This window comes from Scomber japonicus, chromosome 19 (assembly GCF_027409825.1).
Source record: "Scomber japonicus isolate fScoJap1 chromosome 19, fScoJap1.pri, whole genome shotgun sequence".
Taxonomy (NCBI): domain Eukaryota; kingdom Metazoa; phylum Chordata; class Actinopteri; order Scombriformes; family Scombridae; genus Scomber; species Scomber japonicus.
Window position 1 is genome coordinate 7,189,253 of NC_070596.1, and position 27,998 is coordinate 7,217,250.

Below are 27,998 nucleotides of genomic sequence, written 5' to 3' on the forward strand. Positions count from 1 at the left end.
AGATAAATAAAGTTGTATGTTATGTCGTTGCATATGAAGTACTGTTGCTATGGCTACCTATAGTTTCAAAATACCTTGAGCATTGAGTTAGCATTGATTGAGGTGTCTTGATATACCAATGGTAACCCAAGTTAATACCATGTACTAACCAACAGATGTTCAACAGATGTTCAACAGATGTTTAACAGATGTTCAGCTATAATTTTGCCCAAAAGGGTCCAACCTTGGGCAGACACCCACATGGGCAGACAAACACATTAAGAGCCAGGTCCTCCTGCCTTCCTTTGTGAATTGTGCTTATAATTAGCTCAAGACAAAATTGAGGTTTTTACAGCATCGATACAGTAGATTACACATTATAGAGTGATAATTTTCCAAAATAACCTCCAGCATTCTTGAGTTGTTGTAGACGTCAGTAAGAAAATATGAAGCTCTAATGAAGGTCTTTGTGTGACTGAAACACCACAATCACAACCCCTTGTGTTTAGTGCCTGTTTGTGTCTCCAGGTGGGACATTAACAGAGATTATCTGAGTGATTATCACAGCCTGCAGTATTGTCATTTTCTCACATTGTTATCTTGGAGGGGGGCCTCTCCCACGACCTCGGCCTGGTCCTGCACCGGGCTGCTGGTTCACTGGCCCTCGAGCATTGGGGTTGGGTGATGCCAGCGCCACATCTTTCTGCAAGTTTACACCTTTGCCAGCTGACCCAGGTTTCGTCTTAGTTGGCCTTGCTTCCTTCTCTGGTGTCTTTTCTGTTTAGAGAGACAAAGTGATGAATCAGATGAGTTCATAACATCAGTACCTCAAAGATGCATAATGTCAAATACACAAACACCAGTAACATATTGGTGTTCGATATACAGAAGGAATTACACTTTTCCATCATGCTATAGGGATGGAGATGTACAGATACACTATTTCTCAGTATTCTTTGAAAGACATCGAATGTGCAGTAGTTTACTGACCAGGCTCCGGGGGAGCACGGGGGGCGAGGGAGCGGTTCGGCAGCAGGTCCTCCAGGTCTTTCATGACCTGGTTAGTGCTGTCTGTGTTGTTCCTGCGGTTCTTCTCTTCATCCCGAGCCTGGGCAGAGAAAGGTAGAGGAGGACAGCAGAGTTTTATATAGAACAATGGGAAGAGAAGAAGAAAAAGAGAGAGAGGAGTGGGCTTAATAAAAAGTTATGTCAAAGATATATTGTACAAAGTTCCAGTAAGGAGCTCAAAACAGTATTTGGACTGGAGTTAAGTTTTTGTTTAATGTTGGAGGAAAATTGCTAAAGATCTGTAAGAATTGCATGTAAAGCTTTGTCTCTGTTGGTGTGAATTTTGGCTCAGATGCAATAACATTACTAATCTGCTCCTATCTTTTTGTCATCAGGTCCTTTTTGGCAAAAAAAAGAGTATTATTTCTCTTCTACATACTGAATATGTTTGCTTTATCTGGGCCCCTAAAATCATCATTTTTAAAAGTGAATATATATATATATATATCTGTATAGATGTATATACCATCTGCATCTTCTTCATCAGCTCCATGTTGGAGTTTTTGTAGGCCTCGGACGTGGCGTTCAGATAGTAGATGGCCAGTCTGTAAGCAGAGATGACAGGGTTTGTTGTGTTTCAGTGCCCGCAAGCACAGAAACACAGAAAGATTTGCAGCCTTTGTAGACACATGCTATAAACAATAATTAATTTGGGTATCAGAGATGTTTAAATATGAATATGCAAAAAATGTGTGTATGTATGTATGTGATCCAGTCTGTTTCTTTGACACTTACACCATGAGCAGAACAGCTGGTATGATGAGGCCCGGGTTGGCTGCGTAACTGAAGAGCGTCCCCATGAAGGCTGGCAGGTCCAGATCGATGGTCTCCATGATCACATCAAACATTTTCACCTTCCCGCTGCAAACATCAGCAGGGTCAACATGTCACCTGCTCATATCTGACTCCACTCATATCACTGGTGGTCATTGTACATTTATTGTTACCTGAAGGGTCCGCAGTCAAACGAGGGCGGCAGGGTCATGATGGTGTAGACGACAGGTAGCAGACTGAGGAAGAGGATGAGGAGGAGCATGCCCATGTAGAAGTTGTTGGACTTGGAGGCCTTGAAGACTCTCTCGTGGGGGACGTTGGTGGCCATCACTGCCCAGCACTGATAGTACATGGAGCTGAGAAGGCGGAGCACATTGATGCCGACCAGCCCAGGAGCATAAAAGGCCCCCATCCTGAAACACACCAGAACATGCTTCACCATATTAAATATGAAGGTTTTCAGTTTTCAATGCTGCTTAATTGATTACAATGTAACTATAAAGTTTGAACTGAGTTTCTATTATTTGTTTCTGGAAACATGTCTATAACACCCTAACCATATGTGATTTGCATTGTTGCTATTTGTCCACATATTCACTGGTACACAACTGGTATGAAAGTTGCACATTCATATGGGCATTTTACTGACAGTGCTCAAATTACTAGCCAAGTTATGAACTCAAATGTGTTTTTGGGAAAAATCTGGCTATTGTACCTTGACTACTACTTCTGTCTGGTATGTGCTGGTATTAATTCGCAGAAGTGAAATGATGTGATGCTATGTGATGGCACCATTTGATACTTTGATATTAATTTGATAAATCATAATTTTAAAGTGTCTGGTGTCTGGTAAATACTTTTTAAATACAACAATAAATCTACTGAATATAATCCACTTTCATCAACTAAGAAGAGAACACACACACTCTCTCACACACAGACACACACACACACACAGACTACTGACTGTGTCTGTATAAAAATGAAGTTTGTACCAGATCATCCCTTGATTAAAGACCAATCCCAGAACATTTCCACTGATGTCAAACTCTCCATATGACGGCTAAAAGTGAATAGAGATGAAAACTTTAAATTTTACAGTTTAAACATTTTCAGTATAACAGGTGAGAACTGGATCTGAGACACTGATGTCTGTTTTAGATCTGCAAGAAAAATAATGAAAACATCACATCATCAGCAACATGTCCACAGCTGATTCTAGTTGGAAAAATGATGAATGTTCATACCTAAAGTTTGGCCGGTCATCTAACAAGATAAACCTTTTATTCACAGCAGATATTTTAACAAGTAATAGCAGTATCGGCATGAAAATGAAAGTCGGTACTAATATATTAATGTATGAATATTGTGGATGCTCAGTCACTGGGATACATGATAGGACATAACAATTGTTAAAGTTATTACGTTACCTGTTTTTTTTAAACTGATATAACAAGTCAAAAAATGAAAACAGTCTGTAGTGTTGATTCTTTAGGTGCTGATCACATTTATATAGTGATTTAAATGTGCTAATGACTTATTATTCACAAGTTAGCGTGCTAATCTATAAATTAAACAGCTGGGTTCACCCTGTGTGCCACCTGCATATTATACTGTCAACCAGGTCCACACTGTAAAACTGAAATAATAACTGCACAGTCTGCCTTTTTCACAGGAGATATTCTGACATTCATTTAATGATGGAATGACTTCTGAACTCCTCATTAATTGCTGATCTATGGACTATTTTGTATTTACATTTAAAGTAAACTGTTTCATTTAAAATTGAAGCAAAAATGCTGCGGTTGCCAGACTTACAAATCCAGCCTCCAGGTCCCAGCACCAGCAGTAGTTGAGGAAGCGGACGATGACAGCTCTGGCAAAGTCACCAATCAGGATGGTCAGGTAGGTCACCTGGATGTCTGATACTGTCAGCTTCACAAACTCCTGGAATACAAACAGCACAAAATGAGGAGTCAACAAAATTATGAAGAGGTTGCTTGCAGAGTCAAGTTATTCATTCAGTTTAACATGTATCTGATACTTATTATATCTTTAAAAGGAAATTGGAAAATTGCTCGGTATGTGTGGCAGTTTTCACTTTCAAAAACACTTTTTATTCAGTCTAAAACCAGGTGGTTTTTTCGACTGTACAAGTGGCATTTATGTTGCCTAAAATAACTGCCATGACAGCAGGACATTTTCTAGGTTTTGGCAGAGAATAACACCACTGATTTTAATTGATGAGAGGTAGCAGCAAAACCTGTACAGTGTTGCTAATATTCCAGATGTCTAAGTGAAAACAGGTGGGAATTTTTTTCATTACTATGCCGACAGCGGTCTCCCAGCAGGGTCCTCTGATGACATCAGAAGGGTCCATGGGGGGTGGAGTGACTAGAGTGTCATTGATTATGCGTGAGTAGTTGGCGTAGTACTCCTTTATGGCCCAAAGTGAGGCATTCTTAATGGAATCCTCTTCTTCCAGCTGACAGGCACAGACAAGTTGATGAATCAACAGTGACACATGAATCCATTCAGCATATTGCAAACTGCCCAATTTTCAGGAAATTAGGACATTCATTCCCATCCATCCTTAAATTAAAAAGGCCTTTGGAGCAAATTTGTAGCAAATGTGGAACCATCAGAAAACTGTCCAGTTGATCAGTGTGGAGGGAGAGGAGACACACACATACACAGACACACACACACACTGCTGCCATACCTTGGAGTTGACCTCGTCAAACAGGGCGAACAGAAATGTGTAGAGGTTTCCCAGGAAGAGGGCGAAGATGCGTCCCAGCTGCCACTTGAGGGCAATTCGAGGATGGTAGTCCTCCAGCTCAGCGATGGTCTCAAACAGAGGAGGACACACCAGCCCCAGTAGAGACATGATGATCTCCAACTGGATCAAACAGGTCAGAATCACCACTGACATCCTCATGTCAAATAACTACTTCCGTACAGTTGACAACACACTTTTTATCTTAGACTTTTTCACTGTTATATTATGAATACAGACACCTTTTTATTTCCTATACTGTGTTTGTTAAAATAAATGAAATTTTACAGCACTGCATTATAAATAAAAAGTTGTAAAAGCTGTAAATGGATTTGTTTTGTTCAGCATTTTTTGGTTTAAAATTAAAATTTTAACCCTTTTTTCAATGTTCTTTCTTTCAATCGTTATCGAATATCATATAAGGATTGTTTGGAGGTTTTTACAGTCTATTTAGTCAGTCTATTCATTTACAGTATCTCATGTATACGCTGAGGCAAAAACCCGGACATGGGAGGAGTTTGGTGAGGCCATGGAAAAAGACTTCCGGACGGCTTCGAAGAGATTCTGAACTACCATCCGGCGTCTTGGGAGGGGGAAGCAGTGCGCCGTCAACACTGTGTACAGTGGGGACGGTGCGCTGCTGACCTCGACTCAGGATGTTGTGGATCGGTGAAAGGAATACTTCCAAGGCCTCCTCAATCCCACCGGTAAGGAAGCAGGGCCGGGGGACTCAGGTGTGGGCTCTCCTATCTCTGGAGTGGAGGTCACCGAGGTGGTTAAAAAGCTCCTCGGTGGGAGGGCCCCGGGGGTGGATGAGATCCGCCCCGAGTTCCTCAAGGCCCTGGATGTTGTGGGGCTGTCATGGTTGACACGACTCTGCAACATCGCGTGGACATCGGGGGCAGTGCCTCTGGATTGGCAGACTGGGGTGGTGGTCCCTCTTTTTAAGAAGGGGGACCGGAGGGTGTGTTCCAACTACAGGGGAATCACACTCCTCAGCCTCCCTGGTAAGGTCTGTGCTGGAGGGTGCTGGAGAGGCGGGTCCGTCGGATAGTCGAACCTCGGATTCAGGAGGAGCAGTGTGGTTTTCGGCCAGGCCGTGGAACTGTGGACCAGCTCTACACCCTCTGCAGGATCCTTGAGGGTGCATGGGAGTTTGCCCAACCAGTCCACATGTGTTTTGTGGACTTGGAGAAGGCATTCGACCGTGTCCCTCGTGGAGTCCTGTGGGGGGTGCTCCGGGAATACGGGGTACTGGACCCCCTGATAAGGGCCGTCCATTCCCTGTATGACCGGTGTCAGAGCTTGGTCCGCATTGCCGGTAATAAGTCGGAGTTGTTTCCAGTGAGGGTTGGACTCCGCCAGGGCTGCCCTTTGTCATCGATCCTGTTCATGATTTTTATGGACAGGATTTCTAGGCGCAGCCAGGGTGTGGAGGGGGTCCAGTTTGGTGACCTCAGGATTGGGTCACTGCTTTTTGCAGATGATGTGGTCCTGTTGACTTCATCAGACCGTGACCTCCAACTCTCACTGGATTGGTTCGCAGCCGAGTGTGAAGCGGCCGGGATAAGAATTAGCACCTCCAAATCCGAGGCCATGGTTCTCAACCGGAAAAAGGTGGAGTGCACGGGGTCGGGGATGAGATCCTGCCCCAAGTGGAGGAGTTCAAGTACCTCGGGGTCTTGTTCACGAGTGAGGGAAGGATGGAGCGTGAGATCGACAGGCCGCATTACGGCGTCTGCAGTAATGCGGACTCTGCACAGATCCGTCATGGTGAAGAGAGAGCTGAGCCAAAAGGCGAAGCTCTCGATTTACCAGTCAATCTTCGTTCCTACCCTCACCTATGGTCATGAGCTTTGGGTAGTGACTGAAAGAACAATATCGCGGGTACAAGCGGCCGAAATGAGTTTCCTCCGTAGGGTGGCTGGGCTCTCCCTTAGAGATAGGGTGAGAAGCTCAGTTATCCGGAGGGAGCTCGGAGTATACCCGCTGCTCCTCCGCATCGAGAGGAGCCAGATGAGGTGGCTCAGGCATCTAATTAGGATGCCTCCTGGACGCCTCTCTGGTGAGGTGTTCCCACGTCCCACCGGTAGGAGACCCCGAGGAAGACCCAGGACACGCTGGAGAGACTAAGTCTCTCGGCTGGCCTGGGAACGCCTCGGGATCCCCCGGGAAGAGCTGGACGAAGTGGCTGGGGAGAGGGAAGTCTGGGCTTCCCTGCTTAGGCCCCGTGACTCAACCCCGGATAAGCGGAAGAGGACGGTATGGTACCGCAGTAAGAAAGTGCACTTATTTTGTTGTAACAGAGTAAAGTACTTTTTCATTTCAATTTGACTTTGTTACCTTTGTTTGGTGTAATATCAGCAGTAGTAGTAGAAGGAGTAACAGGGGTATTATGTCAGCTTAATCGCTGTCTGTGAGTATTTCCACAATGGAGTATTTCATTGGAATCATCTGACCATCATTACCTCGTTCTTCTCATACCAACTGAGGTCATCCCTGTCGGCAAACTCCTGAGACCTCTTCACCACAAAGTAGATGAGGTATCCACTGCCGCCGAGGCTGCAGGTAATCATGAAGTTAGCCAAGACTCTGAGGAACCTCCGCAGGTGAATGTTCTCATCCTTCTGGTTCTCCTGCTCGTCCACGATGGACTCCTGTTCTTGTCAAAAATTGTACAGGATTGACAGTAAAAGTATAACTACAAGTATGATTTTCAACAGTCTATTACAGCATTTTTGAAAGAAATGAATTTCAACATATCCTTTCAAATATAAACCTATATGAATTGACTGGACAAATGGTTCATCTGTTCAGTTTGTGCAGCCGGTTGCCATGGTTACCTTGAAGCTGGTGGTGATGGAGGCGTATTTGTTGTCTGCAGTCTCTGCGTTGCCTATGAGGTAATCCCAGCTGGTGAACATCTTCCAACCAAAGGTGAACTCTCCTTCCTCTCCATCTCCACCGCCAACATCAGCGTTCTTGGCCATTCTGATGGAAAAACATGCTTAGGGGTAGTTGAAGCATCCTGACTAAGATGTTTTTCATACTTCATTTCATTTGTTTGACAGCAAACAATCCAAAATCCAAATATACACGCTATTGGATTGCAGACTCACGTGCGAATCACGACCACCAGGCTGTAGCCGAAGGTGCCGATCCCGACCATGAGGTAGGACAGAGGCAGCCTGAACTTCAGCAAGCCGATGGTCCTCTGGCTGTTGTAGTATCCATAAAACAGGACTGAATATTTACAATATCCCTGAGAAAAGAAGAGATGTTATCATTAACTTTTTTTCAGTCCTCCTTTCCTCACTCATCTCCCTTTAGTGTCTGCCATTTATATACCATAACAGGTATGTATTACATGTGGCAGATGATTACAGAAGCCCATTTTCTTCTGTTTTGTACAAACTGTGATAATTTAAAAGTGTCAAGTTTGCATGAAATGGCTCAAAAGAGGTCTGAACTATTCTCATATACAGATGATGTTATTTGTTATTATTTGTTATTTATTGTCTTTGATGTGTTTACAGTTGCTAATTTTCACAAATGCAAAAAGAAGGCAATAATGGTTTCTTAATTAGTCATTATTTTGATTTCTCTAGTGGGTTACACAGAGGGTTATATTACATATTCTTTGTTATGTAATCTGTTTTTTTTTTTACTTCTCTTTGTAGTATGTGCTGAATTCTGAATCTGGTTTTATTGGTATTATTGTGGTGTCTTGTGGTCCCCATCAGTGTTGGAGACATTTATTTGTATGACTAATAAAATACACTTTAAAAAAACGTAATCTTTATTAGTGAGACTCACATTGAAGTCCATTAGGACAGAGTAGTCCTGAGCAGTGTCCTGTTCTGCTCGAGGTACAGTCTTCCTTGGAATGGAACCATATGGAAGACCCATCAGAACCTGCAATATAAAACAAATTCAATTTAAAAAAGAATAAAAGTTAATTTCCATATTTATTATTATCTATATTTTTGCTTATTTTCATTTATCTGTATACTATAACTATTTTATACTTTAATGCTACATGAATGGATTTTAATTAGTATTCTTAAGCATGTTGCAGCATCATTTCACCTCAGGGATGACCACCAGTCCAAAAGTCAATCCAAAAAGGACAAGGTTCATGCCGTACATCCAGCGCAGGAAAATAAAGTAAGATGCTACAGATGACCCAAAATGACCTGAGGACATGAAGAATATTTTAAATTCAGCATCTGTCCACAAGGAGTCACCGTTCAGCTGGTAAACTCAGCTGTGCTGGAAACTAAACTTACTCTCCACCTCTTTGATCTTCCTCTCCCAGGGGATACAGGATGTTCTGAAATTCTCAAAATCTCTCTGGAATTTGATCCATTTCTGTGATAAAACAACAACAAAAAGAATGAAAACAACACTCCCACTCCCATGACATCAAGGGTAAAATAGAAAGGAGAAATTTTGAGCCTAACCTTTGTCATCATCACTTTGTAGGCATACCACTTCCTGCCTTTTCCTTTGCCCAAAGCTCCTTCAAACTTATCCACAAATTCTTGAGCTTCCCTGTGAAGATACACATGAACCCTTTGAATATCTCTTCTGACATGCACTGACAAAATATTCCACTTAGAAACTGAATTGAATAAACTGTATATGATTTTTTTTTTAATCTCAAACTAAAAAACAGAACAAATGACATGAGATTACTTCAAGTGTACAAGTCTCTTCTTCATCCTCCATGGCTTGTTCCTGATGGTGGCGATCAGTTTCTTCTTCTCCTCCACCTCCTCCATCAGTCGGGCCATCTCTCCTTCCGACATGGACTCTTCCTCGTCAGAGTCTGTGTTGGTATCAGATGAACTGGAGGAGAAAAATCAGATGGAGAAAAAGAGGGGGAGAGGAAGTTTGTTGAAGCAAATAGAAGTGATTTATCTGTTTGAATTCATGTATCAAGTGCAGGATATGTCTACAAAGTAGGGCCCCGAAAAATGATTAACAGGATAGAAAAGCAGAATAAACACATTTCTGCTACTATTTATTCAAGCTAAAGTACTTGGTCATGTTATGGTGGTGAGTTAAGAATAGCTGAATTAGCAGTCACATATTGATTTAATGAACAGTGTAACTTGTAGGGATCATTAGCAGGACTTGAGATTTGAGTCTTCTGTAAAGTAAGCATACTTCTACTCAAGTTAAATACTGTAGTATTGTTTTACCCCCCACTATGTTGGATTTTAATTTGTCAATATGGGTCAGCAGCATATCACAGAAGAATTTTATTATTATTGTGTATTGACAATAAAACTGTCAATTACGATAAATTGAATCCTGATTTGAAAAGCAGAGTTGGGGTTGATGGGTATCTGATTCCTTACAGTATAATTTCATGAAATCTGGCCTACCTGCCCTTTTTCTTCTTCTTCTTGCCTTTGTCATTGTCCTTGTCTTTCCCCTTGTCCTTCCCTTTGGCATTCCCCTTCTTCCCCTTACTGTCCTCCTCATTCTTCCCTCCTTTCTTCCCTCCTCCCTTCTTTCCCTTCCTTCCTTTCCCTACATCACTGTCCTCCGCATCACTGCCCTGGGCTTTGCCTCCTTTCTTCTTATTGGCTGCTCCACGTCGCTTCCCCTTTGGAGCCTCATCCTCGCTCTCATCCTCATCATCATCACCACCACCAGGTTTCTTAGTTGCCTTCTTCCTGTTTGCTGCCCTGCCTCTCCTTGGAGCCTCATCTTCCTCCTCATCTTCATCACCCTCGTCCTCGCTGGCTGTTTTTTTACCACGACCTCTTCCCCTTGCAGCTCCTCTTCCAGCTGCTTGCCTCCTGTTCCCTCTCCTCTGGGTGGCACCATCTACATTAAGAGCAATCACAAAATACCAGATTCATGATTCTGTAAATTAGATTCAACTCTAAACAATTGTTTCAGTTTTAATCAGCTCCATGAAAAGCTTTTTCATCCACTCACCATCACTGTCGCTCAAATCTGCATCTATATCTATCCCAACTGAAGAAGAACAAACCGAAACAACACATCAACAATCAAATATTCAACCAGCACAACAAACATTAAGCAGATGTAACACAAAACATTACAATTCTGCACAATTAACAAAGACTATATTCAGTGGAAGTCAGTGGAAGGAATATTTAGCATAAAATGTTGTGTTGTTATTATTGTTGAATAAAAAAAATATTATTTATCCCACTTGTCTCCTGTCTTAATTAGCCATGCTACTGCCAATGGTATTGTTGGTCCTCAATTAATACACTGATATGTATGACAATATCGTCAGCATATAAAGAAGCTCTCTGTTTGTCATTCAAAAAACATATATGAGTCACTAAAAAGCAAATGCAGTACTGCAACCAAGTCAATGTTTTCTTCTTCTTTGAGCTTTGGGACGTGGATCAAGTCTTTCACATCAGAAAGATCAAGTCTAAATGAAGTTACACATTTAAGTCAAAGAGTTTTTTTTTCGATTTTGTTTCGTAAAAAAACGTAAAAACTTGTGGTGTGTAGCTTTGATGCTAGGTTCTTGTGTTTACTGTATTTTACATACCAGGCTTCTTAGACTTTTTATGTGTTGGTTGTTAGACAATAATAGAAATTATAAAACAACAGAAGTGGAATTGATGTTGTTCATTTTCTTTCACTTTTATGATAGAACCAGTGTTTGGAGGTCCAAACCAGCATCTAACACATCAAACCACCCTAGAGTTTTTCAGTTAGTTCCACTGCACACATTGTGATCATTTTACAACCATGTTTCCACTTTTACATTTTTTCCCTCCAGCTCCTTCTTTAAGGTCTCCTCTCCCAAAAAACTAATGAGGAAATCCTGATTTGTCCAATTCATCATTTCCATTGCCACAATATTATAGCGCTCCAGGGATGGCAATCTTTTATCACCAGCCAAGGAGCTCCCAAATTTAGTTCCAGAGACTCCAAGTGGGTGGAGACCAATGAAAACAAAGGCTGAACCTGTGACAATGGCTACACACTATGTAACATTTCATTGAGTTCCTACAGCAGGAAGGGTTCGCCAAACGCCACATGATCTGAGTCCAACCCTCTGTAGTTGAAGCATATAATGTTGTATGACATCTTTATGTAAGTGGTTATAAAATGTATGAGAAAATACAAATTCTATTATTTATGAAAATGTAAACGTTTTCCTCTTAGGGACCAGGCTGCCTCATACACAACTTAAACTACTCATATCATTATAACAGCAACACAGAAAAAGAATCGTCCAGTTATTTAAACCTTCAGCTCACCTTCTTCCACTTTAGCCAAATCACTTTTTCTCGGCATGATGATGAAAAATAGACAGTTTCTATCCTCTGCGTCTTCTGCAGTGTTCGTCCAGACTTCCCCCCCAGCAGGTTGGCTCTCCTCTGCCTTGGCTCCCGGCCAGCACCAAACTCAGGTATCTCACAATGCTGTCACTATGACAACTACTGCATGTGACCCGCTCTCAACAGTGGTTCTTTGATGTAGTAATTTTTGGAAACCAAAAATGATCCAGTTTGGCTTATTGAGCATATGGGCTGTATTATTCTTCAAGAGCTGGGACATTTAAATATTATTATGACTACACTGAAGTGCTGATATAGAGGCATGGGTCACACCAGTGGTTCAAAGCAGGCCGACACTGAAGTGAATTGAAGCATTCAGACAGACTCTATTTAGCTAGACTTGACTATTGTGTCCTGCTTTGCTTTTCCTAAATATCCAAAAGACCCCATTATCTAAAGACCTGGAGACACTCTCACTCGTCTTGTTATTGGAAACCACATGCAGACACTCATACACACACACTAGAAGACTAGACAGCTTTAAGATTTAATGAAGGTTTAGGTTTCTTCATCCAAGGCTCATTAGGCACGCAGTAAATACCCTAAGCTGACCTTGCAGTTGCAGTATTTTGTTGTTTTGTTTTGTCTTTGATCAAAATGCTGCAGAAATAGAGTCAGCCAACATGTAGCCTGTTTGTGCTGAGCTAAAGAGAAAATCCTCATTAAATAATACAGTAGAGCTCATTTTTCACATCCAAATGACTCTATTACACAGACGTCAGTCAGTCTAACACTGTTAGATGACCCAGCACTACTGTGAATCTTTAGGTGGACATAAACTGACACTACACAGTACACATGGGCATTATTTAAGGTATCATAGGAATTTTTCATGACATACTTTTATAGCAAAAGTATACAAGGGTATATTAAGTATGTGTATATGTGTATAGTACACAGTACAGGTCTGTGTGTTTAAATGGGGGCTCGTCTGGGATGATTTTGTCCCATAAATAATCATTATTGATAGCACAGAGGTTGCATTGGTTATTTAGAAGAGGAAGAAGCAGCTATACTAACTGGTCACTTGCGCCACTTTGGGGTAGAGAAAAAAGCTGTTAATATAACAATATCATCTTCCATTAAAAAGAGGAAGATTAAAAGACAGTGTGCAGGTGTTCCTTCCTCTTTTTAATATGTGGTTACTTCACCAACACACCTGTCATAAAGACTTCTCAGGTGTGCAAGAGCGTTTTTGATGAAAGTTGATATGGCAAACTATGAAAAAACAATATTTATTCACACATCCAGCAGAGCAACATTACATACCAAATATAACTCAACTGCTCATCACAAATGACTAGAAGCAACAGTTGTCCTAAAATTGCTTACTTGGTCTGATCAAGTATTACAGTGATATTGATCAAAATATTTCAAAGCATTTGTGTGGGCTGAAAATAATTAAATGAACACAATTATGCTTGTTAGCTGTAATCACTTGGTGTTTAATCAGCTATATTTTCTATTTTCTTTGTGTTTATAATGCACGTGTGCTGTCATTTATAAAATCTTGCAACACCAGCAGATATATTTTTTTAAACCTTCTGATCTCTCTAAATCAATATTTCATGCACAATCACCATGAAAGATGCATGAGCAATTAAAGGTTAATGGATCTGGTCTTGAGGTTGCTGTTATAGTATTGCACATGTGTGACAGAATGACACGTGTGTGTGTGTAAATGTAAAGATATTCAACTTATCCTTTTCATAAATATTAACATTTTGCTTGTATTAAAAACTGTTAACTTCAATAAAACAAAGCATTTAAGCTGTTTACATGTGTGACTGCTTCTGCTGTATAACATTACAGAGTATATTTTATTTATAGTTGCCCCTTTTTCAATTTACAATGTTAAAGTTGATCTTAATTTATATGGTTCAATTATTTCACACCAACAGCACAACAAGTTGGAGAAGTTTAAATTCATGTTTGGATTTTTTTACACAGATTAAATAGGATTGGATATTTGGGATATGTGCGTTATGCCACCTAGTGGCTCTCGTAGGTCAATGTTTACTCCTGTAGTAGTACACAGGAGATTATTTAGGGAAGCATTTCTAGTAATTCTCGGGGGCGGGGGTGTGGGGGGAACAGACTGGAGGAACACTATGTGCTTCTTGTACTGATGAACGAGCCCCCCTCTGCACGTGTGTGTGTGTGTATTTAAACATACAGTCATCACTGAGAGGCAGGGTGTCATAACGTGACCCCAGGCCACGCTCTCTGTGGCAGATCTTGTTTCCACACAGCGGAGAAGTGAGTCACATGGAAGCAGAGGGCTGTGTGAGATAAAGTGACAGGCAGCAGCAGGGAAATGTCAGCTGATGTCGTTCTGAACAACTGAACTTGTGAGGGAGGAGGAGACGGTTTGGTGTATGCATCATTACAAACTGTAGTTTTATGATGTGATGTATGGCTGCATGTTGTGTATTTGCATTATGCTATACGTGTGTGCTTCTGACTGTGTTGTTGTGGGCATGCTGTGACAGTTTAAGTATGTAAGCCTTCATTTCTTGATATCGACTGCCCCTTATTTGATTAACTGAATACTTACATATTTCAGAATTTAGACAGGAAGATGCAAACATGGCTTTTAAAAGAAGGTATTGGACATTGGGGACCAAATGGATGTGGGCTTGAAAGGGATGTTTTGTGTACTGTTGAATCTTCTTGGAGAAAGTGAAAAACATGAGTAAATGGACTTGTCTTTAAAAGGGAAAACAGGATAAAACTGTTCATTTGTCACCTACTGTGTTAACGGTGCACTTGACTGTTGTACACTTGATTAATAATTAAAAGATTATAGTGCTACTAGAGGTCAAACACCACAAGTTACCTTGTTTTAGTCTGCAGTGGAATATTTACATTCTTGGAAAACCACAACTTCCCAAAACTTCAAAATAAAAGCACTGATTGATGGGAGTGTTTTTTTCCTCAGGGTTGCCTGTTCTTAAGTTTCCAATTCATCACCTTCTTGCCACTGACATGGTGTTAAAACACTTTTACAGTATATAAATAGAGGCCCATTATAATTTTAGTCTGAGTGGAGTATTCAAATGAATGGCCCACGATTCTTAATGTTATATTTGTGAACATAATTTATTTACATCATACAATTTATTCTGTATAATTGGAAGATTATGCGCACTGCAGTATATAAATAAAGATGTTTGTACAAACTTGCATAACTAAAGGGTAAAAAAAAACAAAAAAAACAGAACACACGGATTAAGCAGCCAGACCAAAACAAGAAACGACAAAAACAAAAATGGGAATTAATAACCTACAACCACAGGTCTCACTAAGTCTCTGCTGCACACAACACTCAGTCACCAGCCACACACAAACACACACACACACACACACACACACACACACACACACGTTCGATATGCAGTATGCAACAGTCCTCAAACACTCTCCGACTTTTGTCAGCTCACATTAAAAGTAGAAGAAAACATTCAATAGTGAAGTAAAAGATGAAAATATTAGTGGGGCTAAACCCTTCCAAAAAAGGCAAAAAAGAAGTAATACAAGTTTAGGCTACTTGTCATACAACAACAACAACACACACAGCATACACACTGATTTTCATCAACGAAAAAGGGAACAAATGTTAACAAGATCTGAGAGGAACAGTTAGCGGATGGTTTTTAAAAAGAACTAAATAGAAAAAAGAAAAAAGCGAGACGGTTGATGGTTGCCGGGGTCGAGGTGTTCCACCCCGAGATCGAGACGGAAACTGTCACGCCGCGTTGAGTTTCTTGTGCCGCACACATGAGCCAGCGAGAAAAAGGCTAGCATTAAAGTCTCTTTTTTTGTCATTTTTAAAGTCTCTTTAGCGAGATGTTATGTGTGAGGAGGACGACGAGCCGGACTGGACGAGATTCCGGCGGGCACGGAGAAGCATTTCAGGACGCAACATCAGAACTCTGAAGGTGGAGGCCAACAAAAAAAAAAAAAAAGAAAAAAAGAAAAAAAAGGGAGAAAAGACAGATATCCACTTTGCTACTCAAGCCAGCAGAGAGCAAGCACGGCTGAGATGGCGCCGTCAGCCAACAGCAGTAACAGTCTGAGAGAGTTCAAAAACAAGGCCCGAGTGTCCGGGGTTCTTTCAACAGCAAAGAGTTCAAGCAACCTTGACCAGACTGAGTAAAACCATCAACAGCTTTTTTTTCTATAAATCAGTTTTTTTTTTCTTCAGCGACGCCCCCCTCCCCTTTTCTACTGTTTTTTATATAATTCATTCACACTTTATTTGTTCAATACCACCTTCCAAAAAAAAAAAAAAAAAAGTGTTAAACTCACACAAACGAGAATGAAAGCTCAAAAATATATAAGTTAACTTTCATGCACTGAGGGGGAGGGGAAAAAAAGTCCAGACTGTAACAAACAAGAAGAAAAAAGGGTCCTTCAGGAAGAAGGTTGGGCTCAAGTCCTTTTCTTTCTTTCTTTTCTTTTTTTTGTGTGTTTCAATCCGATCGCTGCCCCACTGGTATTCAAAGTCAAACTGTAACTGAGTTCTCTCTCTCTTCATATTCTCTGGATCTTGTCGGCGACCACCACAGGGTTCTCTTTGCGGATCTTGGCAGCGGCCTCGGCTTTGTAGTCGTACGGACAGTTGTGCTTGTCGGAGTAACGGTGGAGTCCACAGAACAGGTTCCCGCAGCGGCAGTCGAAACCTGAGATGACACAGCAGAGCACAGACGGTGTTAAATCAATGACAAGAGCCAACAATGCAAAAATGTTCCTGAGTGTAGACAGCCTGGAAGTTTTCAGGTAAAAAAGGGAGTTTTTAATTTTGGAAGATATAATAGAACATAAGCTCTAATGAATCACTACTACCTATAACACACTCTGATATGTGTACAATAACTAACTAGTACAGAAATATATCTGAATTTTAGAGTAAAACACTACTGGCATGAGACTTAACTGATGCCTTTTTGCAGGAACTTTCTATGAAAATGTTGTAAAAATGTTTCAACATAAAATCAATTATTTATGAACCGGCATGTTTGCTCATCTTTGTGGGTTTCTCAATTTTTTTTTCATCACACTCTTGTAAAAATGAAGCTTTTTTTCAGACAATGCAAAGTTTCTACTGTGTGGACTTTTATGTGTGATGAAATGGCAAAAACAACAGTCCAACTCCAAAACAAGTTCCAACAGTTGAACAGGAATAGTGTGTGACTGTGCTGTCTCTTACCTGTAAGGCCAACTTTTTTGCGGCACATGAAGCATCGGTTCTTCTTGGGTTTGGGGGGCTCGGAGGCTTTGGAGTCTTCACTGCCAGCAGTGGAGGGATGGGAGGTCGAGACTGTGGGCTGATTCACCACTTCAGGCGCAGAAAAAAATACACACTTAACTCAAATTACTGTATTTACACACAGGTGGGGGAACACCTTATAAAGCATTTCTCTAACTACAACCCTCCCCTTGTGTATGTAAATACAGAAAATGTATATTTATAGAGCAATCTGGTATTTTCCAGAGTTTATACATGAAGTTAACAGATTGAAATGTCGGTTTTTTAACCCATCTAATGAATTTGATATCATGATACGCATCACATCCAATAGTCATAAAACAGTCCTGCTTACTGATTGATTGTCCTCACTAGCCAAATGCATTGTATTGAACATTTTTTAAAAGTATTTAGATAATCTTACAGAATATAGCAAAGCAACCCAACTGAAAATAAAAACCAACATTACAAGATTCACACTATTATTATTTAGAGGACTGTTTTACATTGTATACAATATACTGGTGGCTCAGTTTATATCCTGTGATAAGTAACAGGTCCATTTTTTTGTACCCACCTGGCTCTGTGAGCTCTACTTTGCTCCCTGATGCTCCCGTCTCCTCACAGGAGAGACTCATCTCAGTCATCTGTTTTGTTACAGTCATAGCTGTCGAAACCCCGCTGCAAATGACAAATGGGTCGTAAATTAGAATATTACAGAAAAGGAAAAACTGTTTATGTCAGCTCTGCTCAGAAGTTGCTAATGGCTATCAACAACGTGCTCGTGACCTCAGCGGATCCTCACCTGAGAGCGTCAGCGGCGGCTGCAGCCTCAGCCGAAGCTGCCTCAGCTGCCACCTCTGCTGCAGCGGCTGCAGCAGCTGCAGCATTATTCAAGGTGGCCTCTAACCTCTGGATTGCAGAAGCTTCAGCTGTGGGGCCGCTGCCGCTGCCTGTAGGAGGAACATTTTACCACATGTCAGAGTCAGAAGCTTGGGGAGAAAAGTGCGGCTGCAGACAGAGGTTGGGATTTATTTTCGAAAATAAAGCCAAAACAAAAAACCTGTGACAGACACAGCAGGTCTTACCCACAACACTCAGAGAACTCACTCCTCCGTTGTTCTGTCTTGACAGGTGCTCCTTGTGGCACACGGAGCACATGCCGTTAGTCCTGGGGTTGCCATAGAAACCACAGCCAGTGGCACAGAGCATAGGAACTGGGCTCTGATTGGTCTCCTGGGCCATAGCGATGTCTGCCGCCTGGTGAGTTGACCTGGAGACGCAAACAAAGACGCACGCTGGAGTGATGAGGGTCTGAGTACGGCCAACGCACAACACAACACAAACACACCTGAAACATGGATGAATACACCTACAGAATGAATTTCACAATGATGTAAATGACACTGCCTGTAGCAGCGTAACGGCTAACTGCACAGAGATCTAGTTTAGCTTTCTTTCTTTCTTTTAAGATTTTGTTGGCATAGACACCTTTATTTAGCAGTAGACCAACAGGAAACATGGGGGGTTTGACATGCAGCAAAGGACCTCCGATCGGGATTCAAACCGGGGTTGGCTGCGTATATGGCATGCACTCTTACCACTCGGCCACCTGCATGCCCTATTTTAGCTTTCTTAGTGCGCGAGATAATCCATCATTGCACTGAGTTTTCTTAGTTTCTTTACAGTCCAACTGCTGTGAAAATCTGCTTCACACATGTAAACAAACCACTGATGAAAATGTGGGTGGTTTGCCCCAGATACAGATCCCAAGACGGCTGGTTCCTGTGTTTACTTTCGTTGTCAGACACTTATAATAACAATCTGAGCCTGTCAGCAGCAAAAAACAAGCAGTGGACGCACTTTAAAGGGAGTAATTGCTCGTAAGGATTATATTGCAGCCTGTTTCGTGGCTGTCGGCTGAAATGCTCTGGTCCAATAATGGACCAACTCCAAAAATTAACATCCCCATTAGTCACTTAGATCCCAAGTGATGGGAAAATAGAGTCCCGGTTAAAAGATATCGGAATTTCCCTTTAAGTGGTAGATAATGAGTCGTGAAATTGACTCAATCGGCTACAGGAATGTATCAGAGTTGAGTTTCTTCCCTCACAAAGAGCACATGAACCCAACAACAGCCAAGCTTCATTTTTGGCCTATCATGACGTGACTAATGGAATTTGCATTAATTAAATGCATTAACACCTGGATCAGCCTCCACTGTCTCCAGATGTTTCATTCCGTCATTATTTGCAGATTCAAACAAACAATCTGTAACTCACAGGTCAGATCAGTGTGATTTCATCCCCTAGATCACGCTCACCTCTTGTGCAACTCACCATGATTACTGATAATAAGCTGTTGTTTGACAGACATGATCACATCAGACTTTTACAGTCCTCAATGTTGTATTCTAATTTCCACAAAGTCAACAACACAGCTTTATTTAAGCAAAGTAGGCTAAAATTATTCAGCTGATGGTTGTGTAAACCATATTTAAAATGAGAACTTTGAAAGCTTCTTGTGTCAAATAAAAAAAATGTTTTGCATAAAAGATTTGTATATTCCTCAAAGTAAGGTTTTAAAATGTGCGATGTCATGTTGCTATTATGAGAACTTGAGTATAAAAGCTCTTGTACACCTCCTCTGTCACAAATATACCTGCAGGTGAGAACAAATAGCTTTACAAATCAGAATGTTTGGCTAATATTGAGATAAATTGTTAGTTAGAACACAGCGTGGGTCTCTTCTCTTCACCAGCTGAAGTTACTCAAGTCAGCATGAGCTTGCATCAGCCGAATAATTACCTGCATTTAAAAAGGAAGTTGTCAGAGTACCACTTGAGGGGCCGGAGGCTGTTTTTAAGTCACAGGAGAAACATCGGGGTACTTACTCACATCAACAAATTCAGGTTTCCGCTAAGTTGCATCAGAGGGTCCCTCTCATAAACACACTGAGCGCTGCAATCCGCCCCCTGCACGTGTGTGTGTGTGTGTGTGTGTGTGTGTGTGTCCCTACCGACTGCAGCGCTCACATGGACCAGTGCATGATGGCTTTGCTCTGTCACAGGAGTGCAATGTGACACGGTGATCTCAAAGGCTCACACACACTCACGCGTGCGCTACCTCAATACAGTAAGACTGGGAACGCTTCTATTTATAGGTTACCTCAGGAGTCCTCGCAGGAGGAGGAGGAATGCACACGCACGCACACACACACACACACACACTTTAATAAATTCCTTCTACTTTTTTTTTTAAACAGCATTATGCTGTTTCAATGCCTTAATCAGGGACCAAGCAAGAATACTGACTCGAAATCCGCTTTATTACATTTGCAAATATCACAAGGCACTCCAAAGGGTAATCACATCATTCCGTCATATGTCACCTGCATGGCCACCTGTGTTCGCGTTACACGTTATGGCACCATCTTGTGGTTAAATTAAAACAAATAAATCCAGCCAGAACAACAAAACTAAAATAATAAATAAAATAAAAAAAACACACAATACGCTTGTGAACGCGAGGCAAGTAAGATGCTACACTTATAGGGAAGAGGTTCAGCTGTCATAGATTAACATCAGCTTTCTCACCCAAAACTGGAACGTGTGATTTAAAAAGATAGAGGTTGTCCAATCACACACAGTTTAGTGGGGCAGATTCTAACATGGGTACAACATTCAGCACGACACCTGTAGATCATATAAAGAGCAGAGAGCGTTTATCACCGAGGGTAAAGCCAAAAAATAACCCCCTAACTCCAAGCTGTTGTCAAACATCGCCCCGAGGCTCACTAACATCCATATATAAGACTATTTCTATCCGGATATCCTCAGTGGGGGTTTGTTTTAAGCAGTCATTGTCGGACAAACACCGGGCCACAGCCGTGTCGCTCCTCCACAAATCCACTGAGTCATGCTAGCAAGCTAATAGCTGCTAAACATCTTTCCTCTGTTAAATGAGCCAACTTCAGCTTACACGACACTCGGTAGCAGTGACACCATCTCATTTTCACTGAGTTCTAAAAGCTTTAAGTTAAAACAAATACATACAATATACGTACTTTTGGTGCACTCGATCGTATGCTAACATTAGTTAGCCACAATAAACCGTGTGAGCAGATTCTCGTGATCTCGCTACTGTTAGCATGTGCTAACAAGGAAACTGCTCTTTGTTTTTGTTCCCAGTAAAGGCATACTGTTTATTTTCATAAACGAATAACAATAACACGATCTCTTTGTGGGTATTACCATGTGAAATACACGCACAGTTAAAGAGACACGTCGTGAAATCTCGATAAAAGCTCACAAGATAACTTCAGCCAATCTTCAAATGCTAGTAGATTAACGCCGGCCTAATTAGATAAAGAGTGTCTTTATTTTACTTATAAGACGACGAAGAGGATGGAGAAAATACATAAATGCCTATTTAAGTCATTGGTATGCAAATAAACTAAATCAAATTTACAACACTCGCAGTTGGAGATGAAAAGTTTCGGTCGACACGTGTTAACATTTCTTTAATCCTCGCTAACTAATTAAAGCCAATTTTCCATTTAAACTTCGCTACGTCGAGGCTACCATTGTATTTAAGCTGAAATGCGACTTTATGTTAGTGTTGACTTCAGAAAACTTCCAAAACAACCACTGATGCTAGCTGTGAGTTAACTTACCGTCGGTGTCAGATAAACGTCACTTCTTGGTGAATACTCTTTTTTTTTGTATTGACGGACTAACTCTGTTTATTTTGGAGCTAACTAACTAGGGCCGTCTAGGTAAGTGAGGGTTTCTTTTCGTTCTTCTTCCCTCGAAGTAGCCTCCTCTCCTCTAGCTGATATCGGTGACGTCGTTCTGTCGCTGATTTGTGGTGGCATCTGTTTTGTTTTACTCACTGCATGTGCGCATGCGTGTGCCTACTCTCTTTTTCCGGCGGACGTCACGGAAAATTGTGACGCTCTGATTGGACGGCAGAGTGTTGGAGTACAGCCACTGAAGAGTTCAGGCTAATATTACAGAGCATTAAACCTGCTTTATTTCACCAGGTACACAGACCATACTTTCATTGTAACTATTGTCAAAAAGCCACATGATGTATACAGTATGTGATCAATAGCTTTGAGTTGATATATCGTCATGATTCACATGAAGGTACAAGCTTGCCAGTTTAAAACACAACAAGAAAATGATTGGTACTGTATGTGTAAACAAATCAGGGTATGATTTCCATATTTTGGCTGGGAAACAACATTGAGACAGAGAATAAGAAAGCATTGCTTATTGAGGCCGTATATCTTTGTGTATATGTGTTTATGTATATGTATATGTATTTATTTATTTATAGCTCCATTGCCTCGTCAAACACTAATATGTATACAATCAGCTGTCTGTGTATACAAGCAAGCAAGTTGAGGATGGTGCCTTCAGTTCTCCAGTTGGCCAAGAGTGGTACTTACTCCATCTAACCATGTTGTTTGTTTTCGCAATATATTTTTAGGAGTCTTATGTTTGTAGTTAAGTTTGTTTAAATCATTTATTGTACAAGTGCCCTGTTTTTGGTCTGGGAGACATGGAATTTCATTTCAATGTACACAGAAATGACAATAAAGTAATTTTGAGTCTTGTTCTGCCACATGTATCTTTCCATACTATTGCTCAATGAAATTAGCAGTCCACAGAATATGGGACGACCATACATGGATGGATTACTGACCAGGCCAGGCACAGATCCAGAGAGTCAGAGGGGGCACAGCTGTTTGAAGTGACTGTTATTGCCATCTCTTCTTGGAAAGTCACAGGGCCCAGGCACAAGATTTACCAATCCATTCCCTCAGTTTGGCTCTCCTCTGAAACAGATTAACACATTAATGTTTTCCTACCATATGATCCCTGGGTATGTTTTGTCATTTTTTTCTAATTTATTTTCTGTTTTATTTTTATAGTGACAAGTAGTATGGACCAATGCCATACACCACAACATTTTAGCCTATATTTGTCTTTCTGTCTCTATAGAAGCCCTTGTATAAATGGGGCAAAAATGCAGTCAGAAAAACATATAAAACAGAATTAAACACAAACAATGAAATAATAAATTGCCATAAAACAATGCCAATCACCAGATCACTCACAACTGACTGACCAAATTTTCAAATTGAGTTCAAAATCTATCATACTTTGTATTATGTTTGTGAAAGGTGTGTCCGTGGATCTGCTGTAACAGGAGATTTGGACAGTACCTCATCATTTCCAGCATGAACAAATAGTTTCGACCAACAAAAGAACCATGGAGTTAAGGTTAACGTGAAAAATGATATTAAAAAAAGATGCAAAATGGCTACGACTACTGGTGGTGGGGTACCCTAGTTGTTAGGAGGGGTTGCCTCTTACCTAGATATATGTAACCCCTTTGTACTTGCAATGTCCCACTGACAGATTGTTTATTAATTCACATCAAATTAATTCATTGCAGATTACTTGACAGAGGGAGAGGCTATACATTCTATAAGGCAGCAGACAGAAGTTAATTCATTGGTATGGGATGCAAAGCTCTTTTCTGATCTTTTTAGTTTTTTGATGCTCACAACACATCATAGTCTCATATGATGTATATGGTGTTTTATCAATAGCTTTGGGTTGATATCATCATAATTCATATGAGGGTATGTAAACTATGCAGGGGTATTTCCATATTTTTGCTGTAATAAGAAAGCATTTCTTATTGAGGCCTTATTTCTTTGTGTGTGTGTATATATGTATATGTATTTATACGTTTTTTAATGCTGTAGTACTTTGAGTTTCATTGTGTATTAATGAAAAGTACGGTAATCAGCCTTGATCCGATTGCTTATTACTGACCAATTGACTGATTTATAATCTAAGCTTTACCACAGGGGTTTATTTGTTTCTTTTATGAGCATGTAAAGTGAAGCGATGAAGTAGCATGAACGCTACATTGAAAGAATATGAGAAATAATAACAAGTAGTACGTAACAGGAAAAGGATGTGGACAAAAAAAAAGGGACCACATCACGTGACCACTGGTTGTCCAGGGAACGCATTTGAAACAGCTGTGCTCGACCAATCAGGAGCTCCGCTAGTTCAGAGCGCAGCCAATCAGTTCGTAGGGAGCGAGGATTTAAACAGAGACGCTGAACATTAAAACTACACCCCCAGTCCTCTCCAGTACAGTCACCGTGTCTTTGTTGGTACAGCACACATTTCGAAATGGCTCTCCGAGTAACCAGAGTAAGTGCTTTAATCTTTTTATTACTTCTTGTTTAAGTACTTAGAACCTAGAAAAAGCGTTTTGAGGAGGTGTCGTCTTTTAAAATGTTTATTAATTTAAAATTCTTGAATGTGAGACGTCCTCGTGCAATGCTGTAGGTCTGCTCTCGTGCAGCTGTTCCATAATTTCACTTAAGACTCAATTTTAAATTAAATATATAACGCATGAATATGAATACACAACACAGCATGCAACATGTCTTGATTACTTGTTTTCTTTTCTGCAGAACCGCTTGGCTTCTACCAGGTCTGACCTCGGTGGAAAGGCCTGTACTGTGAACGGGCCCACACTGAAGCCCCGAGCGGCCCTGGGCGAAATCGGAAACATTGCAATCAACAAAGAACCACTGAAAAAGGTACACATTTTAATGACAGAATCTCGTGAGCTCACCAGAGTTGATTGACCGATGGGTCATTAATGTAGCCTGTTATCTGCGATTCAACTCGTAGCATACTGCAAATTCAGTGTAAGACCATATGCATGCAAAATCCTATAACATGATCTTAAAAATTCCCCCAACCGTGATCTTCAAATCTTAAATGCCATCAGATTGGCTTGTTTGTGGACCTGACACACTGTATGTTGGATTCTCATATTTTTCTATCTGCAAAATGACTACTAGCTGGTCTCATTAAAGGCCTACATGTAGTAGAGCAAATGGGTGGATTAACAAAATGCAAGTGCTGTAATTTACACTTGCATAAGTAGAGGTTCAACTAACAACTTTTATAGATCCATCAAATGACACTTCATTTGTCTGCAAGTTAAATAAAGTCTAATCTGAACATTCCTGGTATCCCACTTCTGTTTACTCCAATAGAAGAATCAGTAACTATTTGAGAACTTAAATTTGCAGATTTGTTTACTTCAACACTCCAGTGACTTTTTTTTTTAAATTTCTTCTCACTTTTAGAATATCAAGACAGAGGCAGTTAAAAAGCCCAAAGTCACCACCAAGGCTGAAAAGGTTGTGGTTGAGAAACCAAAACCAGAAAATGTTGTTCCCGTTAAACCTGAGCCAGTGGAGCAGGTGAGTTTATGACAGTAGATCTTTGAGGTACAACTGGCGGGTGTGGCACTGCTGTTTGACATCTTGTTGGGATTCTCCAGGTTCCCCCTGAACCGGCATCTCCCACTCCAATGGAGACTTCAGGCTGTGAGCCTGCCGACTTATGTCAAGCATTTTCCGACGTCATTCTTCACACTGCCATCAGGGATGTGGACGCAGATGACTATGACAACCCTATGCTCTGCAGTGAATATGTGAAGGACATCTACAAGTACCTCCGACAGCTTGAGGTGGGCAAAATTAACTCATGAGATTTCTGTTAACCCCCCTGTCTTAAATATTAGCATTTAATTGACTTTCTTGTTCTCAGGTGGAACAGGACATCAAACCTGCTTATCTGCAGGGTCAGGAAGTGACTGGTAACATGCGGGCCATTCTCATTGACTGGCTAGTGCAAGTGAATCTGAAGTTTCGTCTGCTGCAGGAGACGATGTACATGACGGTGGGAATAATCGACCGCTTTCTTCAGGTGAGCAGTTGGCCTTTGGATGAATACAGCTTCTATTACATGGCAGTCATAGCCCTCTCTCACGCTACAGTTTCTAAAAATCTATGTGCTTGCACCTTCAACAGGACCACCCAGTCCCCAAGAAGCAGCTGCAGCTTGTCGGTGTGACCGCCATGTTCCTTGCATCCAAATATGAGGAGATGTATCCACCAGAGATTTCAGACTTTGCCTATGTGACAGACAAGGCCTACACCACTGCCCAGATCAGAGACATGGAGATGACAATCCTGCGGGTGCTCAAGTTCCAACTGGGCCGGCCTCTCCCCCTCCAGTTCCTCAGGAGGGCCTCAAAGATTTATGAGGTTTGTAGCAGCATCAAAGTCTAGATTCAAGGAGTGCTATATTGTCTTACAGCCACTAACATCCACTCCTGACTTGTCTCCCCTCAGGTGACTGCAGATCAGCACACCCTGGCAAAATACCTCCTGGAGCTCACCATGGTCGACTATGAAATGGTTCATTTCCCACCTTCCATGGTGGCGAGTGCTGCTCTGGCTCTTACCCTGAAGATCTTGGATGCTGGAGACTGGGTGAGTGGTTTTAAAATGTTAGTTTGTAGTGCCCAATTTCTTACAATTACAGCCTGCCTCAAACTGGGTTTGAGAGGCCACATAGATGACAAACCTATGTCAAGGTTCAATTCTGACCGATGCATTTTGTATTGGAGTAAATAAACATTCTTATACTCCTACATCACATGCAATAAGCTGGTCCTAAAGTTACTGAAGCTGTAACGCCATGGTAGGATAAAATATACCTTAACTTTCCAAAATGTGTCTTCAGGATGTGACACTGCAGCACTACATGGACTACACAGCAGAGAGTTTGATTCCTGTGATGGCACACATTGCCAAGAATGTTGTGAAGGTGAACGAAGGACAGACCAAGCACATGGTAAGTTCAGAAACAATCTGATTTCCCTCAACTCCAACAAAACGACCGTGTGGCTACATAACTAAGTGACACTCTTTGACCTCTTGTCCTTACAGGCTATCAAAGGCAAATACTCCACTTCAAAGCAGATGAGGATTGCCACAATCTCACAGCTCAAATCTTCAGTGGTGAAGGATCTTGCAAAGCAGCTCACTCAGTGAGATGACCATGTTTGGCACAATGTGCTGACTTGTACAGTTGAACTTTTTAAGATTGCGCCGATCCCAAGGATGACTCAGCGGTTTGCATTTTTTTTACAGGTTGTCTCTAACTGGCCCTTTTCAAAGCATGCTACAAGTTTTTCACTTTTGATCTATGATAGGGTTCCAACAAATTTTAATGATATTCCACCACTTAATAGAATCTGTCAGTTTCTCAGACCAAAAATGACCCCTTACATGTCTTATCACCACACAAATTTAGTCTGTCAAGACAAACAAAATGCTCACTTTCTGAGGAACTGGCATCAGAACTTCTACACTTAAACAACTGATTTATCATAGTTGGCAATTTTCTATCGACTAATCACTGCAGCCCTTACCTAATTAATGGACCTCAACAGCTAGTTCAGTGTCTTGGGAGAAAACAAAATGGCAGACTAAGCATGAGATTTCATTTGGATACCACTAACTACTGTCATGCAACCCATAGCACTCTTCACCAGGGATGTTTACAATGTGATAATGCACTACTTACTGTTAGCTGACTTGGCACATTGAACACAATATTTTTCAACACTCAGATGATGCTACAGATGGTACCATGAGTCTCATGGCTTAACTGACATTTCAAATGTAAGCTTTGTAGCATTGCTTTTAAAATGGGTCAGCCATGTTAAGGGTCCAGTGGATAATGGGACCATTTTTAAATGGGATTTTCTTAATGTGTGTGGCAGTGAATGTGTGAAATGTACAGCAATACTTTTTAAATGATTTTACTTCCTATGTTCCTAAAGCCTTTATTAAATGGTTTTGACCAGAAACTTGCTTTGTCATAATTCTCCTC

General features: G+C 41.1%; 3 protein-coding genes across 3 annotated transcripts; 1 reads left to right on the forward strand and 2 right to left on the reverse strand.

Annotated features, from left to right (window-relative positions):
• Positions 1–574: 574 nt before the first annotated feature.
• On the reverse strand, positions 575–11,905 carry tmc2a (transmembrane channel-like 2a). The gene is made up of 20 exons (XM_053340539.1): positions 11,869–11,905; positions 10,552–10,594; positions 9,994–10,413; positions 9,299–9,451; positions 9,064–9,154; positions 8,890–8,971; positions 8,690–8,796; positions 8,417–8,515; positions 7,720–7,862; positions 7,444–7,591; positions 7,069–7,257; positions 4,544–4,723; positions 4,148–4,306; positions 3,640–3,768; positions 2,817–2,884; positions 1,995–2,234; positions 1,783–1,908; positions 1,514–1,592; positions 970–1,087; positions 575–756 (listed from the first exon to the last, which is right to left on the reverse strand). Exons 1-20 carry the CDS (start codon positions 11,903–11,905, stop codon positions 575–577), a joined length of 2,793 nt encoding a protein of 930 aa, XP_053196514.1.
• A 3,127-nt stretch (positions 11,906–15,032) lies between these two features.
• Positions 15,033–22,062, reverse strand: LOC128380719 (AN1-type zinc finger protein 5-like). The gene is made up of 6 exons (XM_053340590.1): positions 21,875–22,062; positions 18,289–18,473; positions 18,006–18,153; positions 17,778–17,881; positions 17,162–17,290; positions 15,033–16,634 (listed from the first exon to the last, which is right to left on the reverse strand). Exons 2-6 carry the CDS (start codon positions 18,443–18,445, stop codon positions 16,486–16,488), a joined length of 687 nt encoding a protein of 228 aa, XP_053196565.1. The 5' UTR covers positions 18,446–18,473; positions 21,875–22,062; the 3' UTR covers positions 15,033–16,485.
• Positions 22,063–24,379: 2,317 nt separating this feature from the next.
• Positions 24,380–27,969, forward strand: ccnb1 (cyclin B1). Its single transcript, XM_053340328.1, has 9 exons — positions 24,380–24,443; positions 24,710–24,838; positions 25,397–25,513; positions 25,594–25,782; positions 25,863–26,021; positions 26,126–26,362; positions 26,450–26,590; positions 26,844–26,954; positions 27,050–27,969. Exons 1-9 carry the CDS (start codon positions 24,423–24,425, stop codon positions 27,152–27,154), a joined length of 1,209 nt encoding a protein of 402 aa, XP_053196303.1. The 5' UTR covers positions 24,380–24,422; the 3' UTR covers positions 27,155–27,969.
• Positions 27,970–27,998: the final 29 nt, after the last annotated feature.

What these genes read in the sequence shown, in the direction of transcription:
- tmc2a (XM_053340539.1), bottom strand. Translation starts at nt 11,905, where the DNA reads ATGCCGAGAAAAAGTGATTTGGCTAAAGTGGAAGAAG. An exon ending in GACTGGTGGTCATCCCTGAG is followed by an intron (nt 8,516 to 8,689) that starts GTGAAATGATGC and finishes TTTATATTGCAG; the next exon opens with GTTCTGATGGGTCTTCCATA. An exon ending in CTGTCCTAATGGACTTCAAT is followed by an intron (nt 7,863 to 8,416) that starts GTGAGTCTCACT and finishes TTCTTTTCTCAG; the next exon opens with GGATATTGTAAATATTCAGT.
- LOC128380719 (XM_053340590.1), bottom strand. Translation starts at nt 18,445, where the DNA reads ATGGCCCAGGAGACCAATCAGAGCCCAGTTCCTATGCTCTGTGCCACT. An exon ending in GAGTTCTCTGAGTGTTGTGG is followed by an intron (nt 18,154 to 18,288) that starts GTAAGACCTGCT and finishes TTCCTCCTACAG; the next exon opens with GCAGCGGCAGCGGCCCCACA. An exon ending in AGTAGAGCTCACAGAGCCAG is followed by an intron (nt 17,291 to 17,777) that starts GTGGGTACAAAA and finishes CTGCGCCTGAAG; the next exon opens with TGGTGAATCAGCCCACAGTC.
- ccnb1 (XM_053340328.1), top strand. Translation starts at nt 24,423, where the DNA reads ATGGCTCTCCGAGTAACCAGA. An exon ending in TAATCGACCGCTTTCTTCAG is followed by an intron (nt 26,022 to 26,125) that starts GTGAGCAGTTGG and finishes CACCTTCAACAG; the next exon opens with GACCACCCAGTCCCCAAGAA. An exon ending in GGGCCTCAAAGATTTATGAG is followed by an intron (nt 26,363 to 26,449) that starts GTTTGTAGCAGC and finishes GTCTCCCCTCAG; the next exon opens with GTGACTGCAGATCAGCACAC.